This window comes from Anastrepha obliqua, chromosome 6 (genome assembly GCF_027943255.1).
Source record: "Anastrepha obliqua isolate idAnaObli1 chromosome 6, idAnaObli1_1.0, whole genome shotgun sequence".
NCBI classification, from domain to species: domain Eukaryota; kingdom Metazoa; phylum Arthropoda; class Insecta; order Diptera; family Tephritidae; genus Anastrepha; species Anastrepha obliqua.
The window spans coordinates 80,742,069-80,759,274 of NC_072897.1; the positions used below are offsets into that span (position 1 = coordinate 80,742,069).

The 17,206-nt window shown below is 36.7% G+C and overlaps 1 protein-coding gene across 1 annotated transcript; it reads left to right on the forward strand.

Annotated features, from left to right (window-relative positions):
* The first annotated feature begins 2,491 nt into the window (after window positions 1-2,491).
* Window positions 2,492-7,137, forward strand: LOC129250816 (piggyBac transposable element-derived protein 2-like). Its single transcript, XM_054890401.1, has 4 exons — window positions 2,492-2,556; window positions 4,381-4,790; window positions 4,849-5,199; window positions 7,127-7,137. Exons 1-4 carry the CDS (start codon window positions 2,492-2,494, stop codon window positions 7,135-7,137), a joined length of 837 nt encoding a protein of 278 aa, XP_054746376.1.
* The last annotated feature ends 10,069 nt before the right edge of the window (window positions 7,138-17,206 follow it).

The following is a 17,206-nucleotide window of genomic DNA, read 5'->3' on the forward strand; positions in this document are numbered from 1 at the left end:
ATCAGCATTTCCATCTTGTTCTCCTTTTCAATGCTCCGATGTCGATTTGGAGCCTTGCAATTTGTTCTTCCCGATGTTTGAACTGGAGTAATAATCTGAATGCATGTTCTGTTCTGAACTGGAATCATTGACCGTACAAGTGTTTGTAGAAATATTTTACGCGCTCAACCCCAGCTAATAACAGTTCTCGTCGGGTCTTCTCTGGATTTCCGAAGACTTTGCTAAAGTAGGCGATTACTTTTTCTTACCCACTGATGATCGGTGACAGTACTCCACCTAATCCGTATGCGCTAGCATTTGTATCCATAACGACCTTTTGTTCCGCGACCGGAGACGCTAACATAAGTGCAGTACAAAGAGCTCTCTCAACTGGAACAAAACGACGATAATACGTGCACAGCTTTAAGAAACTTCGCACTTCCTGCACGTTTCTTGGTCGTCGCTAATCTTTTATTGCTTTTATAATCTCCACGATGTCCAAGATATGTGGCTGCTGTTTTCAACAAGGCACACTTCTTCAATCGTATTACCGCGGAGGCGATGCGCTGAAGGACTTATTCCAAATTTTTCAGATGGTCGCTAAAATGTTTACGCATAATGAAGATGTCATCGTCCTTCTTCTTAATTGGCGCGATAACGCATACGCGATTTTGGACGAGTTAAATCAAGCGTGCCAGTCGTTTCTTTCTCGTGCTAACCGGTGCCAGTTGGACACACCAAGCCAAGTCCTTTTCCACCTGATCTTTTCAACGCAGAGGAGCCCTCCCTCTTCGTCTGCTACCACCAGCTGGTACCGTATCGAATACTTTCTGAGCCGAAACGTTTAGGACGGGCATGCCGAGAGAATTGTAGAGAGTGAATTTTGTTTGTCGAAAGAGGATTTTACTGCTCATTTGCCTACTTAGTCCAAAGTAGCACTTGTTACCAAGAAAGATTCTACGTTGGATTCCTAGGCTGACATTGTTATAGGTGTTAATGCTATATTAGTTGCTAAATATACGAAATCTGTTACAACCTCGAAATTATAACTGTCAACAGTGATGTGGGTGCCGATACGCAAGTGCGCCTACTGTTTGTTTGAAGACAGGAGATACTTCCTTTTGTCCTCGCTCACCGCCAGACCCATTCGCTTTGCCTCTTTATCCAGTTTTGAGAAAGCAGAACTAACAGCGCGATTGGTAAGGCCGATGATGCCAATATCATCGGCACTCACCAACAACTGTACGCTCTTATACAAAATTGTGCCTGAGCCATTTAGTTCTGCAGCTCGCATGATCCTCTCCAACATCAGGTTAAAGAAGTTACACGACAGCGAGTCACCCTGCCTGAAACCTCGTTTGGTATCAAACTGCTTGGAGAGGTCCTTCCCAATTCTGACAGCGCTGCTGGCATTGAGTAACGTCATCTTGCAAAGCCGTATTAGTTTTGGGGGGATACCAAATTCAGACATCGCGGTATACAGGTAACTCATCTTCTTGCTGTTGAATGCAGATTTGAAATCGACAAAAAGGTGGTGTGTATCGATTCTCCTTTCAAGATTAGGCGTATTATGAATATTTGGTCGATGGTAGATTTTCCAGGTCTAAAGCCATACTAATAAGGTCCAATCAGTTGGTCGATGATGGGCTTCAGCCTTTCACACAATACGCTCACTAGAACCATATATCTGTTATTTAGAAGACTAACCCCGCGGTAATTGACACAGATGTTCAGGATCGCCCTTCTTATGGATTGGGCAGAGCACATTCAAATTCCAATCGGCAAGCATGCTTTTATCGGACCATATTTTGCATAGAAGCTGATGCATACACCTTACCCCAATTTTGAATAGCTCAGCCCCGCTCCCATGTTTGAATAGCTCAGCCGGCAGTCCGTCGACTCCCGCGACTTTGTTGTTCTTTAGCCGCGTTATCGCTATTCTCACCTCGTCATGGTCGGGTAGCGGAACGTCAATTCTGTCGTTAACGATTGGGCTATCGGCATCTTCTTTAAAATTACACTTTTTGTTCTGGCCCAGATTGGGAAGGTATACAGCATTATAAAGTCAATCACTGTGGAAAGAATTTTTCTCCTGACGCCCTGTGGTCCTCCTATGTGCAGTAGGATACCCATAAGCGCGTTGTTAACCTTTGTCGCCTTCACACAGACAGCACCAAGATGTACTCGGTGGCAGGTTGGCTTTTTAATGGACTTGATGATATATATTGTGATTGGGAGATGATTGCTATGCGCGTGTATTTTGTCTGTCCATTTCCTTTTGAGATTCCCATTTTTCCTGCGAACGCGAGATCAGTCACTGACTGTCCGTTGTGGTTCTTGAAAATCTGAACTGCGTGCTCCTCCAATAGCACCAGATCCAGGGAAGCGAAGAACTTTTCGAATAACCGACCTCTCGAATTTATTTTTGTGTTTTGCTCGGGTATTTTCCCCCGAAATTTATTTCCATTGAGGATAGGATGCAAACTGTTCCTGTGACCACCGGTTTGGCACAATGCCATGCACCACGCGTCGTATATCCGCTGCATTAAGTCAACGTATCGACCATGTGCGCTTAGGGTATGTAGTGCTTTCAAAATAGTATCCGACGATGCAGCATTAGTAGTAGCCGGAATGTATCCAATCGATACCATATGTTAGCAGAAGAGGCAGCAAAGCTTTTCGAGAGCAAAATCGAACGTTCTGCAGCAAGAGAAAGCAGCATGCAAGTTTGACAACGAATATGAAACAATTCAACCAACGGCCGTTGAACATACCTCTGCATCCCGGGCCTGAAATTTTGGCTTGAGTAAGGTAGATTTGTATTTTATACAGTTCTTAACTGGGCACGGATGCTTTAAGTCCCACATGCATCAGTTCAAACACGAATCTGACCCTATAGGGAAGAGACGCTATTGAAAATCTGCAACCCGTGTTTTTCGAATGCACGCGTTTTGGCAGCACAATACGACCGCTACGGTGCAAGTTCGCAGAAAACTGCACTTTCGAGTCACTTGTTCAGAGCATACTGGAAAGTATAATAGTAAAAATAGGAGATTGCCAACGACGTAATAGCTGACACAATAAAGATTCTGAGGACATTAGAAAGGCTCAGGCATAGCAGCGGCGGCAACGCATCCAACCAATTCTAAGGTGGCCAAGTGACAGTACTCTTTTAGCATTATCTGCTGGTAAGAAAACGTAGATAGAACGCATAACACTGTATGTAGCTTGTGTGCTTTTTATGCAGCATATTTCTGGCCTTTTAATCTTTGCGTGCGTAGATCAACCGTTGCCATATTTGCTAAAACCTCTTCGATAGTCACTTGATACTTCACTGTATTGGCGTCTTTGTTACGAATGAGCTCTATCAGCAAACCACTGTTTTGCGTAGATCACATACTTCTAACATCTTCATTATATTATAGAGGCAGGATGTTCTCGATTCCTGTCGCTTATCATCGGTGATTGCTTATTTAAATTCATTTATTCGCAACTAACCTACTACTATAGGCCGTCCGGATCACCGCAGCCTGCCGACCTTTCCGGTAGCTTATAGACCATCTATGCTGTCCGACCCTGTGGGAGCGTGGACCTGCACCTTGCATATACAGCCACCCATTCTGACTCAGGCGCTGACCCAACAGCCTAGTAAGCGGAAAGAAAGTAAGAAAGCGCTGATGGGATTTCGAAACTACGTGCTCGAAATACACACGTGGTTGTAATACACCTCCAAGCAGATGTTTGTCTATTTTGGCCCGCGAGTAGTACTTGCTTGCTATAGTGGTTCACTTCATTACTTCTCGTTTACTCGCTCACACGTTTAACTTACGATTGAGTACTCTATGCGCATGCTTATATACATTTGCTTAACCCATTTTCTACCGCCGCTGCGTTTTCGCAACAGCAACTTTGAACCTTTGTGGCTACAGTAAAAAAAAAGATATCTCTAAAATGTTATATTCTATATTGTAATTTGGACTTTTGACTTTATAATTATGCTCTAAGATTTTTTGTGTGCAAATTTGTTCCAAATCAGGACAAGTGTAGAAAAAAGTGTGCAAAATAATAACTTTTTCATAAAACTGTTTTAGAACTAAAAATAGTTTTTTTTACGTTTTCTACTAGTTTCTTAAAAAAAAGATATGAAATAATAACATTATCATACCAGCTGCTAATGCAGCTGAAGTTTTCTTGCAAAAATAAACTCTTAAAAACAGGTGTTGCGAAAACGCAACGCTGGTTGAAACGGCTTATATGACTTCAACGTTTTGATGACATTATTTTTGGCGGGAAAATTGATGTTTATGTCATTTTCATATGGCAATTTGTACCATAAGTGCTATTATTTTTATTTGTGCAAGTAGAAATACATTTAGAAGTATTTCGTTGAACTTCGAGCAGTGAGGATGAAGGCGAAGTAGTTTCAGCTAAACGAATGAAAATTGTTAAGCCTATTTCGAAAAAAATAACTTCTGTCGCATATATTCCACCAGCAGATGTTGATGCTGTAAGTGGCAAAGAACTTATTGACGATAATGAGATGATAACAGAGGTACCAGCTATGACGGATGTTTGTGGAGAGTTGGAAGTCGAACATGAATCAGATGTGGAAGATTTTGCGTCGCCGCCGTCATGCTTAGTTGGAATACCTGATGATGGACCATCCTGTTCTGCAAAAACAACTAGGTACACAGCAGAAAAAGATTTCGGTACATCAAACTGGAAAAAAATCAAACGAATTGATTTTAAATTTGGACCCCCTGACGAATCAGGTGTGGAATCTTTAAAAAGCAATATTGTTGATTCTATGAGTGAGTCTGAATATTTTATTCCTATGACAATTTTTGGCTCATAAAATTTTTCTTTCAGGTGGCAAAACACCATTTCAATTGTTTCTGCAGTTCTTCGACGAAGAAATAATGGAAATGCTGGTCGTGATTACAAATATGTATGCTCACCAAAATAATATCGTAGTGGATATTAGCAAACAACAGATATATCGTTTCATCGGAATTTTGATACTAAGTGGTTATCATAAAGTACCTCACGTTGAACATTATTGGAGTACACAGCAAACACTTGGTATACCTTTAGTAAAGCAAGCTTTATCACGTAATAACTTCCAGTTGATCAAAAGAATATATCATCTAATGGACAATTATGGCATTGATGCCACAGACAGATTTGCTAAAGTTCGTCCACTTATTGATGCACTGAATCGTAAGTACATGCAGTTTGAAGTTTTTAAAACGTTTCTGTCAATTGATGAACAAATGATACCATATTTTGGTCGACATTTGTGCAAAATGTTTATTCGTAACAAACCAATTCGATTTGGTTTCAAGTGTTGGGCTCTTTGTTCAGACAGCGGTTATTTATATGCAGTAGCACCATATGGAGGATCGAGTGTACCTTATGACAAGAATGTAGGCTTAGGCGCTTCTGTTGTTCTATCATTGTTAGAAAACGTTCGAAATGCAGATAACCATGCCATATATTTTGATAATTGTTTTTCGTCATTTTATTTGTTTTGTTTGTTGAGTGAAAAACGTTTCAGAGCAACAGGAACTGTAAGATCAAATCGTCTTAGACGTGCAGAGAAATTGCTAAGCACTGGAAAAAAACTGAAAAAACACCAATACGACTACTGCTCCGAGATAAATAATAAATTATTTGTTGCTCGTTGGCAAGATAATGCAGAAGTAACAGTCATTTCTAATTTCAAGTCTGTCGACCCACTAGCTGTCTCACAACGTTGGTGCAAAGCCGAGAAGAAAAAAGAATCTGTTGAACAACCTGGACTTATTCATGACTACAATCAACACATGGGAGGGGTAGACCTACATGATAATACCGTAGCTAACTATCGCGTTGGTATTCGTGGAAAAAAATGGCGGTGGCCGTTATGGACTAATTCAGTCAATAGTACCACTGTTAACGCATGGAAAATTCATTGCCTGATTTGTAAGGCAGAAAGAACTCGCCATATGTCTCAAATTTCTTTTAAAACTGAAATTGCAGAATCTTTACTTTTATATTGTGAAGAAGTTTCTGATGACATAAGTGATTCATCAGACATCGAAGAAGCAGAGAGACCAGTCCATTTACCTCGCATAAATGTTTGTGATCATGTCGTATGGAAACCTCCAGGCAACAAACGTAAAAGATGTGCTATGTGTCACTCACAAATTGTTTATGACTGTATAAAATGTAATTTGAGATTACATCCAAAATGTTTTGATGAATACCATACAGATTTAGGAAATAAGAAAAAATAATGTTTTTTTAAATATTGCAAAACTATTGCATTGTAAACTTAACAAAATACAACGATATTAATACAGAGAATTCAAATAAATACCCAACTAAAACTCTGCGTAAGTTATATTATTTCTATGAATAAGATCACAGCGTTTTCGCAACAGTCTGTCCTGGTGCATCCGGAAGACCTATCGGTCTGAAAATTTGTAAAGGTGCTCAGGAGTCCTTTAATACCAACCATACAAAATTTCACGCAATTATCTACACGGAATCTATTACCGGTAAAAGATGGGTTAATACGTATCGAAATTTCTAGATCTGGCAGCACGTATCTTCTCTCGAAATCTGCCTCGCCACAGCGAAGGGGATACCATAGGAGTAGCCTTCTCAAAACAGTTACTTAATTTTTCGCGATTTTGACAAGTCTGGCGTCATTTCCCTTTCTAATACAAAACAAAAGAACGAAACAAAGAAGTAGGAGTAATTACATGTTTGTGAAAATTCAGAGAATGGCTTGGTAGTACTGTTATATCGTCCCCTTAGTATTAAAATAGCCTATAAATTTTTTGATGTTTTGAGAAATTGAATTTCAAACTTTTTGTCGAAAGTAGCTCTCACTCAAATCTCGTTATGTCTGTAAATATTTATTAGTTTCGACGTTTTGTTTAAGACTGTATAAAAATGAATCTATTTTGTTAACTGACCAGGTGTAAACTACAAATACATCAGATAGGCTATTTTATTTTTTAATGTTTTCTATTAAGTTTCTATATATTACGTTATTTTTTTTTGTATGGTATACACTATTTTATTCAAGAAATACACCAGAATAATAAGTTAATTTAATATGAATTTTTATTGCTATAAAATTATGTTTAAATTACAGTAAGATCGTAAATTATTAGCATGGCCTTTATTTATTGTCGTCTTCGTCCTCTTCTTCGAATCTGTCTGGTTCATCTAAGCAATCGCGATTATTCCCTCCTTGTAAATTCAAAAAAAATGTCTGTGAGCCGGGAGGAATTACATTTTTTTTGCATAAATCTTTGAGATCCTTCAATTTTGTGTCAGAAATTGTTAGTTCTTTTTTATATTGTGCGTTAAAGTAAAATTTATGACTCCTTTCTTTTTCATTCTCGACCCATCTATATCAATCACTTTGAAGTCTTCGTTCCATTGTTCCTTGTATAACAACTGTCTCTTTTCACTTTTTATTACTTGGAGAACCTTAATTATAGGTCAATTTACCGATTCATTGTTGACATTTTTCTTCAAGTTATGGTTCAATTTTGAGCGCCGTTTTGAGATCAATAATATCACTGTAGTTAAGGCTTTCTACAGCGTACGGACTTTTTCGTCTTGCCAGTCTAAGTATAGTTGGCCATTCTTCTGGTGAATATACACAAATATTTCTCTTAGCTCGTTCTATAGCCGAATGCATGGAATCTGCTTCCATTTGTGTGTGTCCACTTTGAAGATATGTAATCGTTATTGAATTAAAATGCAATGAATGATTCATATGAAGCAATAATGTGACAATTAATCAGTTTCTATTCTGTCCTCCACAGCAGTCTGAATACAGAATAACATCCGTTACTGATACGGATAAATTGTTCAGCATTTTTAATAAACTGGTTCCAATTTCCTCTGACCCACGATGACCATGGTTTTCATCCCACAGGAAACAATATCCAGCTCCACTAGCTAAATCCTAAAATGTGTTGTTGTATGTGGCGAACTTTCGACTGTAATACAAGGTGCTTACATTGCTACATGGTGTCAATAGCACTGATTGTAAGTCAAAAGTAAATACTTGTATATTGCTGTTATTTTTAGATAACTCCTTGTCAGCATCTTTGTGGAGTCTAGCCTGGGCTTTATTTGCTAAGTGTTCATCATATGATTTCTGTATTGAAGCCTTGTCCTCTGTATTTTTGAACATTTCGCATGTTGAGCATATGTCTTTTTTTGGATGATGGAATGAATAATTGTAATTATTACAAAATATGTGGCGATACATATGTTCCTTAACTGAAAGGTCTGGGTGGCATTCTTTAAATAATTTATGCATTTTTGTAATTGTTAGGTCTGAGCTCAGATAAAGGCGTTGGGACTTTGCTCGAGTATAGTGGCTTTCTATTGCTGGAAATGACTCTATGTGCTCTTTAATAAGAGTTGCTATCTGCGCGTCTACTTTTCTTTGCATTCCGTGTTTACCCCTCATGTCAACAAATTCTCTTTGATTCTTTTTTTTGGCTAATACAGATATCGCGCAGTCTGACACGTGTAAAGTATTTAAAAAGAACTTTTTACAGACCTGTTTGTCATTTAGAAAGAATTTTAGAGTGTTCGACCGCCGTGATTCTCTTGTTAATGTCCTCTTGCACTTTTCCACTTTTATGTTATTACTAAGGAATAGACGTTACTTGCAGTAATCGCCCAAACTCCAATAGTCTGCATTGATTTTCTTACGATCTTCTTCAGAGAACTGTTCTGGGCATTTGTTATGACAGCTGCAATCAGCGGGCTTCGGTAAACGTTCCTTAATTACTTTACCACTCTTTGTAACATAAGCCTATCCTTGACTCCTGTCACTCTTTCTTTTGTTCTGCATCCAAAGCTGGCTCTAACGCTATTGAATACAACAAATCTATAATTGTAGGAGACATCTTCTTAAATTATTTTTTAATTAACTCACCTTTCTTTTTCGTGTTACTGTCAATTCTACATTTTCATCATTGCTTTCTTCCGCGATTTCGCAGAGCACTTCGTGTTGCTTTACCGAAGATTTTTCAATTTTCCCCTCGAGATTATCCTCCTCTTCATCCGTTTCTGGAATATAATAATCTGACGATTCTGCTGAAAACTCTTTCCATCCTCTTCGTCATTTTCCGATATATTTGAATCCACTGGTTCCACAGATAATCCAACAGAGTTTGGAGCAAGTTTCACACATAGGGCTCCTGTTGATTCCGTCGCAAATTATGTTGACAACTAATATACCTAAGTATTCTTTCCTACAATTTAAGATAGCAAATACTCACCAGAGCTTGACAAATCCATGATTAAATGAATGATTGGGAACGAATGAACGACTAAATAATTATGAACGGGCGAATTTCAACAGCGAATTGAAATCCAAAATTGCACAAATTATTTTTATTGCATTTACATATATGATAAAACAACGTAAGCATTGCATAGGCTACTTTTGTTTTTTGTAATTTTAAAACACAAGTTAATTGTTCTGAGTATATAACGGCCTATAAGATTCATACAAATGAACAAATTGAAAATATTTGTTGAACAACAACGTATATCATTATACGTCATTTTAGGTGTTTGTGTTATGACAAAATTGATTTTTTTCCTAAAAATTAAAATAAAGTATGTGAATGTACATTACTATTCTATTGAATAAACAGAAAATTTAGTTTATGTAAAAATAGCGTATGTGCGTTTACATGATTTTTGAGGAAAATAATTTAATACATATTTATACTATATTTTTTTGACTGACGTTTTGGCCCACTTTGTGGAACTAGAATTTGACAAAATTTTGACCACATATAAAATCGACGATGGAGAATCCAAAAATTCAATAAAAAAATAATAGCCTATGAGCACATAGGCTATTGTTATACTAAGGGGACGATATGCGAGATTTAAACGAAACAAACTAATTGTAAAAGCACAAATTAGTATTAAGCCTCCAAATGCAGTTTGTTTGCATATAATTTCTTGTGTTTGATTGTTTGCATTGCTTTCCCTTACTCTTCCTCTTCATAAAAATGTAATTCTCCTTCCTTAAAATGTCCAAGCTGGTTGGTATAACTATAATAAATTTAAAAACATATACATAATATAACAAAAATATTTAACATAAAATTATACAATGAATAAAAAAATAAGGCCCTTACCGCTTGACCACTCTAGGGTAAACATTCAACGAGAACACCTTGTCAGGGTTTTTTCATTAGGTATAAATAGATAAATAGGTCAAAATTTCACGTATTGAGTAGTAGACTATTGGCCAGTAGTTTCATATACAGCTGATGATAGGCCAATTATACCAATTTCGTTGGAACTTTCCAACTATCTTTCACAAGTGCTCCTAAAAAGTGCAGTTGAAACTTTCGACCATTCTATCTGATTGGGGGTGTAAGGGTGTTGTACGCGTTTTCTTAATTCCCAGTAAGCAACGCATTTCTTAAAACACTGCGGATTCGAAGATCCTAACTTGATCTGAATGTAATTCAATAGGTAGTCCAAACCAAATCACCCAATTCTGCACAGAAACGTCAGCAATGGTTTTGGCCCCTTGGTTTGGTAGAGAAGACTGACTGAAGAAGTCTATAACAACGAACACACATTTGTTGCCAGAATCACTTGTTAAAAACGTGCCCGCAACATCTATGGCCACTCGCTCAAACGGTGAACTAGCGTTGTATTGCTGTAATCTTCCACGACTTCTCTCCTGTGTTCCTTTTGCTGCCATACACTCCGCGCAATTTCTACTGATTCTCTGCGTTTTAGTAATACCCAGATGACCTCCACTTGGCCCAATGTGGAATTCCTCTAACTTTCCCTAACACGATGCCGAACTCCATCAATTAACTTAAGACTAGTCCACTGAACCCAACACGCCTTATCCAGAGTTCTTTCTTTTGCCGTTTCTTTTTTAGATGGTCTCTCTCCACCGTCTTTCTCCTCCATGATCTTTCGCAGGTCAGCATCATTCAATTGTTTTCTTCTTATCGCACTTGGCTTCCATCCTCGGGTTGCAGCTGCATTAGTCTGATATCAACTATCCCTTCAGATCCGTCGACTTTAGAACAATGCTCACACTCTATAGCACAAGGTCGCCGAGATAGTGCATCAGCATTTCCATGTTACTCTCCTTTTCGATGTTCCGATGTCGAAGTCGTAATTTTGGAGTCTTGCAATTTGTCCTTACGGATGCTTGAACTGGAGTAATCATCTGAATGCTGCACGTTCTGTTCGTAACTGGAATCGTTGACCGTACAAGTATTTGTGGAAATATTTTATGCACTCAACCACAGCTAATAGTTCACGTCTGGTCACGAACAAATCCATCTCCGGCTTCCCGAGGACTCTGCTATCACTTTTTCTTGCCCCTTGATGATCTGTGACAATACTCCACCAATTCCATATGCTCTAGCACCTGTATCCACAACGAACTCTTCTCCCGCGACTTGATAAGAGATGATCGCTAAAATGTTTACTCATGATGAAGATGTCATCCAGATAGACAAAACACATCTAGTCCCCTAAGGACATGCTCCATCAACGCTCAAAGGTTGCTGGTGCGTCATAATGGCATTTGTGACATTTTCAGTTCCATTTGCAAAGACGGCGATGATATTTGTGAAGATATTTGCATCATCTTCGGTTCCCTGTATGATGACATTTGGGCTGATGCAGCCATAATCACCCCTAGTTCATCTGGTAGGTTCTGCCTTCTCTTCTATTTTTGTCGATGACTCCTAAGCTTTAGTCTATAACATACCTTCGTCTGTATCGCCAACATACCTTCGTTTTCATTAATTTGTTTAGTCGAAAAATAACAAATCACAATATTACCAAGCCATTCACTGGATTTTAACAGACATGTATGGATATTTCCTCCTCCTTTTGCTTGCACCGTTCATGTGTTTTGTATTGGAATGGAACTGAGTTCAGGCTTGATAAAATCGTGATATATGTATAAAGTAACTGTTTTTGCAAGGAGCCACCTATGTTACTCAATTCGCCATGATAATCGTTCAATAACACGATTAAATGATGCTAGTGCAGTCTTCACGTGTCTCTATGAGTTGATATGATTGGAATATTACTTGATTCTTGAGTTACGCTGTATATTTGCATAAGTTGAGACGACAGAAATAATTCAAAGATTGTTTCAGACTTGATCAACATGACGTATAGAAAAGTTTGCATAAAGTAGTTTAAATCACTTGTTTGTGGAGAGGGAGAGTAGGCGAGGGCAATGAAATCTGCCACACAGAAGAAATTATACACACACACACTTTCTTCCACCTACTTTCACAATTTAACACGCACACTTAATTTTCATAGTTTATTTAAATTAAATCAAATCACAATATTGCCAAGCCATTCACTGATTTGTACAACCTACAGTTTTCAAAATCCCGAAAAATAAAGGAGCAGTTTTTGGAAGGCGGCACCTACTATAGTCTATTCGAATTGATTATCCCTTAGGCAACTTTATTAGAAGTGATAGCATCTGCATATAAGTTAAATCATACGTGCGATTTGCTTTTGCTTTTTAAAATCCATCACACCGAAATCAGCATGCTTTCCTCCACACTTGCCATTTCGGTTCACCTCCAGGAACGCTACAAAAAGGTACTTTGTTAAATATTTAGTATAATGTCTATCGCTTTGAAAAAAATGGTAAAAGGGGGGGTAGAGGGGTGTAGTTCCATCTTAAAACTGAAAACCCGCCGGAGCCTTGTAGTTTTTAAGTAATTTAATGTTAAAATTCTTTAATTTAGAGAAAAGTTGGTGTTGCCATACATCTGATATAAAAACGAAATTTCTATGCAGAGATGTTCAGTGGAGTTGATTGGAGTTGATTGTAAAACTGCAGTATTTTTTGCTGTAATTTGAAATTGAGAAATATTTTTGAAAATAAAAACATACAACTTATCGAAATTTAAAAACAATAATATTAAGCGTATCACAAAATATAATAAATATTACAGTTTATAAGTGTATTGTACTGCTTCGATCAGTTTTACAAACGGGTACTCATGCCTTTTATACACAGATTTTCTCCACAAAAATTCGATTAGCATATCTGCATCGTAGTTGTCTTTATTAAAAAGGTCGTTACCTTTCAAAAAAATAGCCCTCATCAGTCCAACTCTGGCAACGCAGTCCACAGTATTTTTGCGTGGGTCTCCTTTCTACGTGGGAGGCCTTCGGCCGCGCTTCAAAAACATAACCCTCATCAGTCCAACTCTGGCTACGCAGTCCACAGTATTTTTGCGTGGAGCTCCTTTTCGTGTTAAAATCATTGAACCCAAAATTAAAACGTCATATGCGTGTGTGTTATAAGGAGGCATCATTAACACTAAACTGAAATACTTCATTTTTTTTTCATATTTTTGTTTTCATTTGCAGGCATCCGGCAACACCATACTGTTGTCATTCCAACTTCTTCCTATTCGCGTTTAAAATTTTAAAGTGATTGTATGGACAAATGCATTTGCATTTAATTGTAATGAAAATTATTAGAATATATGCATAAAAATACGTAAAAACACGCGTTGATAAGAGGTTTCCTTAACACCTCACAAACATTTCGACCAAATTTCGTTTATAAAGATATTATTGTTTGCCAAAAATTGCCCAATAGACATTATTGCGAATCCCAGCCGGTACTTTACCCCGCTCAACCTTTTTCCAGTCCAATATAAAATTTTCAATGTATTATTGCTTAAGATTTCACTTTAGATATTATTTAAATCATCAACTATACATTTTCAATACACATGAATGGCAAAGTAAACACACAGATTTAAACAAAACAAATAATTTTGACGGTATTCATATCTACGGCGAAGAAATCAGCTGGACGGATGACATCAACATTTAAACAAACAATTATGTACAGGAAACGACAACACTGGCAATGAGTCAACGTGTGAAAATTGGGTGCTGAATGCCGAATAAATAAAGAAACGCACGAATGCCAATTTCAATAATACAATTCGATAGAAGGAAGGGTATTAAGTTATTCGGTCTGATACATGTTTGTTCGGTGTAAAAACGAATTTGACTTATACGTATACCTTAAAACATTCAAAGAATTTTTATATCGTGGTAAAAACGTTTCAATGGTTTGTAAATGTTGTTTAAAGTAATCTTGCTAAATACACATATTTGGGGCTATACGTTTCACCGGTCGTAAATAGGAAATCTAAACATTAATTGACAGTGGAGAACATTAAGAACATAATTATAGTATAGTAAAACAAATATGCTTTAATACATCTTTAAAGAAGTGAAATTCCAAATTTGGCTATTTCAAGAAGTGCTTACAGACGCTTTGAAAATAAACAATATAAAACGTTAGCGGATAACTAAGATACGAAATTGGTTTATATCTACATTATATGCATATATAATATATATTAATGTATATATATATATATTAATGTATATATATATATATTAATGTATATATATATATATTAATACTGGATTTGCCACAACTTTCCATTACTACCACGACATATTCGGTGGCGGGCGGAGGGGATGGGGCGTTGCACCACCCACCACACCCAATAGAAACAGCAAGGTCACACCATTATAACGATGGGAGTCACAACCTCCTATGGTCCCTATAGAACCCAGAGGAAAAGTTTAAAAATTAGGTTTTTGACGACTGTATTTGCATCTTGTACTGAAATATCGTTGAAGAGAAATGTATCAAGCACTTATTAAACCAGCAAGCACTTGGGTTTTATAATTCATACTATTTATGAAAATTTTGTACAATATTAGCGTAAAATTTATAAGTGATCCTGGCGGAAAAATTATAAAAGTTTTTTTTGTTTTTGTAACATGTATATATGAACATTTTCGGGAAAATACCCATCCACTAACCCGTATGTTTTAAAAAAGGGATATAAGCGGGGGGTGGAGGGGGTATTCTACTTTCTAAAAGTGAAAACCTCACTTGTCGGCGACTTGTAGTTTTTAAGTTATTTGATTTTAAAAATTGTAAAATTGACCAAGAGTCCTCCTATTTTGTTTACTACGACCAGCCGAAGTGCTGCCAGACATCGTATAAATAAACAATTTTAGAAGATAATAAATGCATAAAAATACAAAATTTTACAAATTATTTCTATATTATATACGTCTATTCATATATATATATATATATATATGTATATAGGTATATTTATGGATATATGTGTATATTTATATACATATATATAATAATACTTGATTTTCAGTAAAGTATGTTTGATTGTATGCATTTTGAGTTTACAGATTTGTATTTGCTGGGTATATTTAGATTTCACTATGTTATGAATATATGATATATATATATACAAATATATATTTTAAAAAAAAGAAAAAATCGGTTTTTAATTCCAAATTTTCACTATATTATGAATACATGATATATTATATATGTATACATATATATATTTAAAAAAAAAGAAAAAAAAGCGCCTCAGGCGCTGTATATATATATATACATATATATATTTAAAAAAAAAAAAAAAAAAATAGCGCCGCGTAAATAAATAAAATAACCGGATACTAGACCGTCTATGCTGTCCACAGTATTTTTGCGTAAAACTTTCTTCTGCGTAGGCGGCCTTCGGCCGCACTTCAAAAAAATAACCCTCATCAGTCCAACTCCGGCTACGCAATCCACAGTATTTTTGCGTAGTACTCCTTTTCGCGTGGGCGGCCCTTGGCCGCGCTTCAAAAAAATAACCCTCATCAGTCCAACTCCGGCTACGCAATCCACAGTATTTTTACGTAGAACTCCTTTTCGCGTGGGCGGCCTTCGGCCGCGCTTAAAAAAAATAACCCTAATCAGTCCAACTCCGGCTACGCAATCCACAGTATTTTTGCGTAGAACTCCTTTTCGCGTTGGCCCGTCTCCGCTGCACATAGGAGTTTTACGTGAAACTGAACTGTATTTCGAAAATCATATCGATATTGTATTTATATATATTTATGAACTCAATATATACACCTTAGAGGTTGTAAACCCCCATTCCCTCATTATTCTAACAAAAAAGAGTGTGTGGAAATTATGTTCCTATGTTGCTTCGTTTTCAATCGCATTCTATTTTTTTTATTATTTTTTGGCTTCTGGCAACACTCCATTCAGCCATGCTTTTCAGTTATTGTAAATTTAGCTGGCGCGTCAAGTGTTTGCAAGTTATAAATGCAATTTAAATTGTTAATTTATGGTATATATCAATAAAGAGAGTTAAAAACGTGTGTGTATGTTAATGTAGTTTGAATATTTATTAAAATAAATGTGATAAGTGCACTTATTGTATCAAAATTTGGTAAAGGTAAAAGACAAATTTTATCAACAAATAACGTAAAAACTATTATTAACTGAATAGTGTTGGTGCTAGTTTTAGCAAAATAAGCACGAAATCAACATCTCCTGTGAATTTCATTGGAAAATTCGTAATATTTCTCTCAAAACAAGTGAGGGGGTAGTGCATGGAGTCGGAGCCGGATTAAACGATTTTTGGTGAAAATTTTGACTATCGATTAATTGTAACTTTATGAGGATGAAATAGCTTTAACAATTCTTTGACAATTTCTAAGCATTTCCTTTTGATTTGAGTAAACCCCCACATTCCGTTAAACTTAGCTCAAATAATTGTGCATACAGCAAATATATATCGCGACAATCACTCAATGCTTGCTGTTTTAAGCCTTTCGACCCCAACTTTTTTCCTGTGGAACGAAATTTTTTTTTTTTAATTTTAATCCTTTTGTATTTGTTTAAGAAGCAGTTGCCCAAAATTTTGAGTCGTCACGCCCCACGGTTTGAGCGCTACCGAAAATTGCTTGTGAGCAACTTTGGGCAATGGTGGTATACAAAATAAACAAATTTTTCCTTTCGAACAACTTTTAATGATTTTTATTTATTTTGAAAAATTAGGTATGATATGACAAAAAACAGTTTTTATTGTTATTACAGCAAAGGTGGACTTTGCATTTAAGGCATTTGGACATTGGGGTTCCTGTCTTACACAATCTGCAACGTCCCTTTTGACTAAAGACTACCCAATGTTCCATTTTATCGTAACGCTGTGAGACTGAAGGATTCGGTTGGAACCTGTACTTTTTGGACTGTTGGGAAGATACGCTGCTTGATGGGGAGCTTAGGGATACTATCGAGGTAGCTTTTTCAACATTCGAT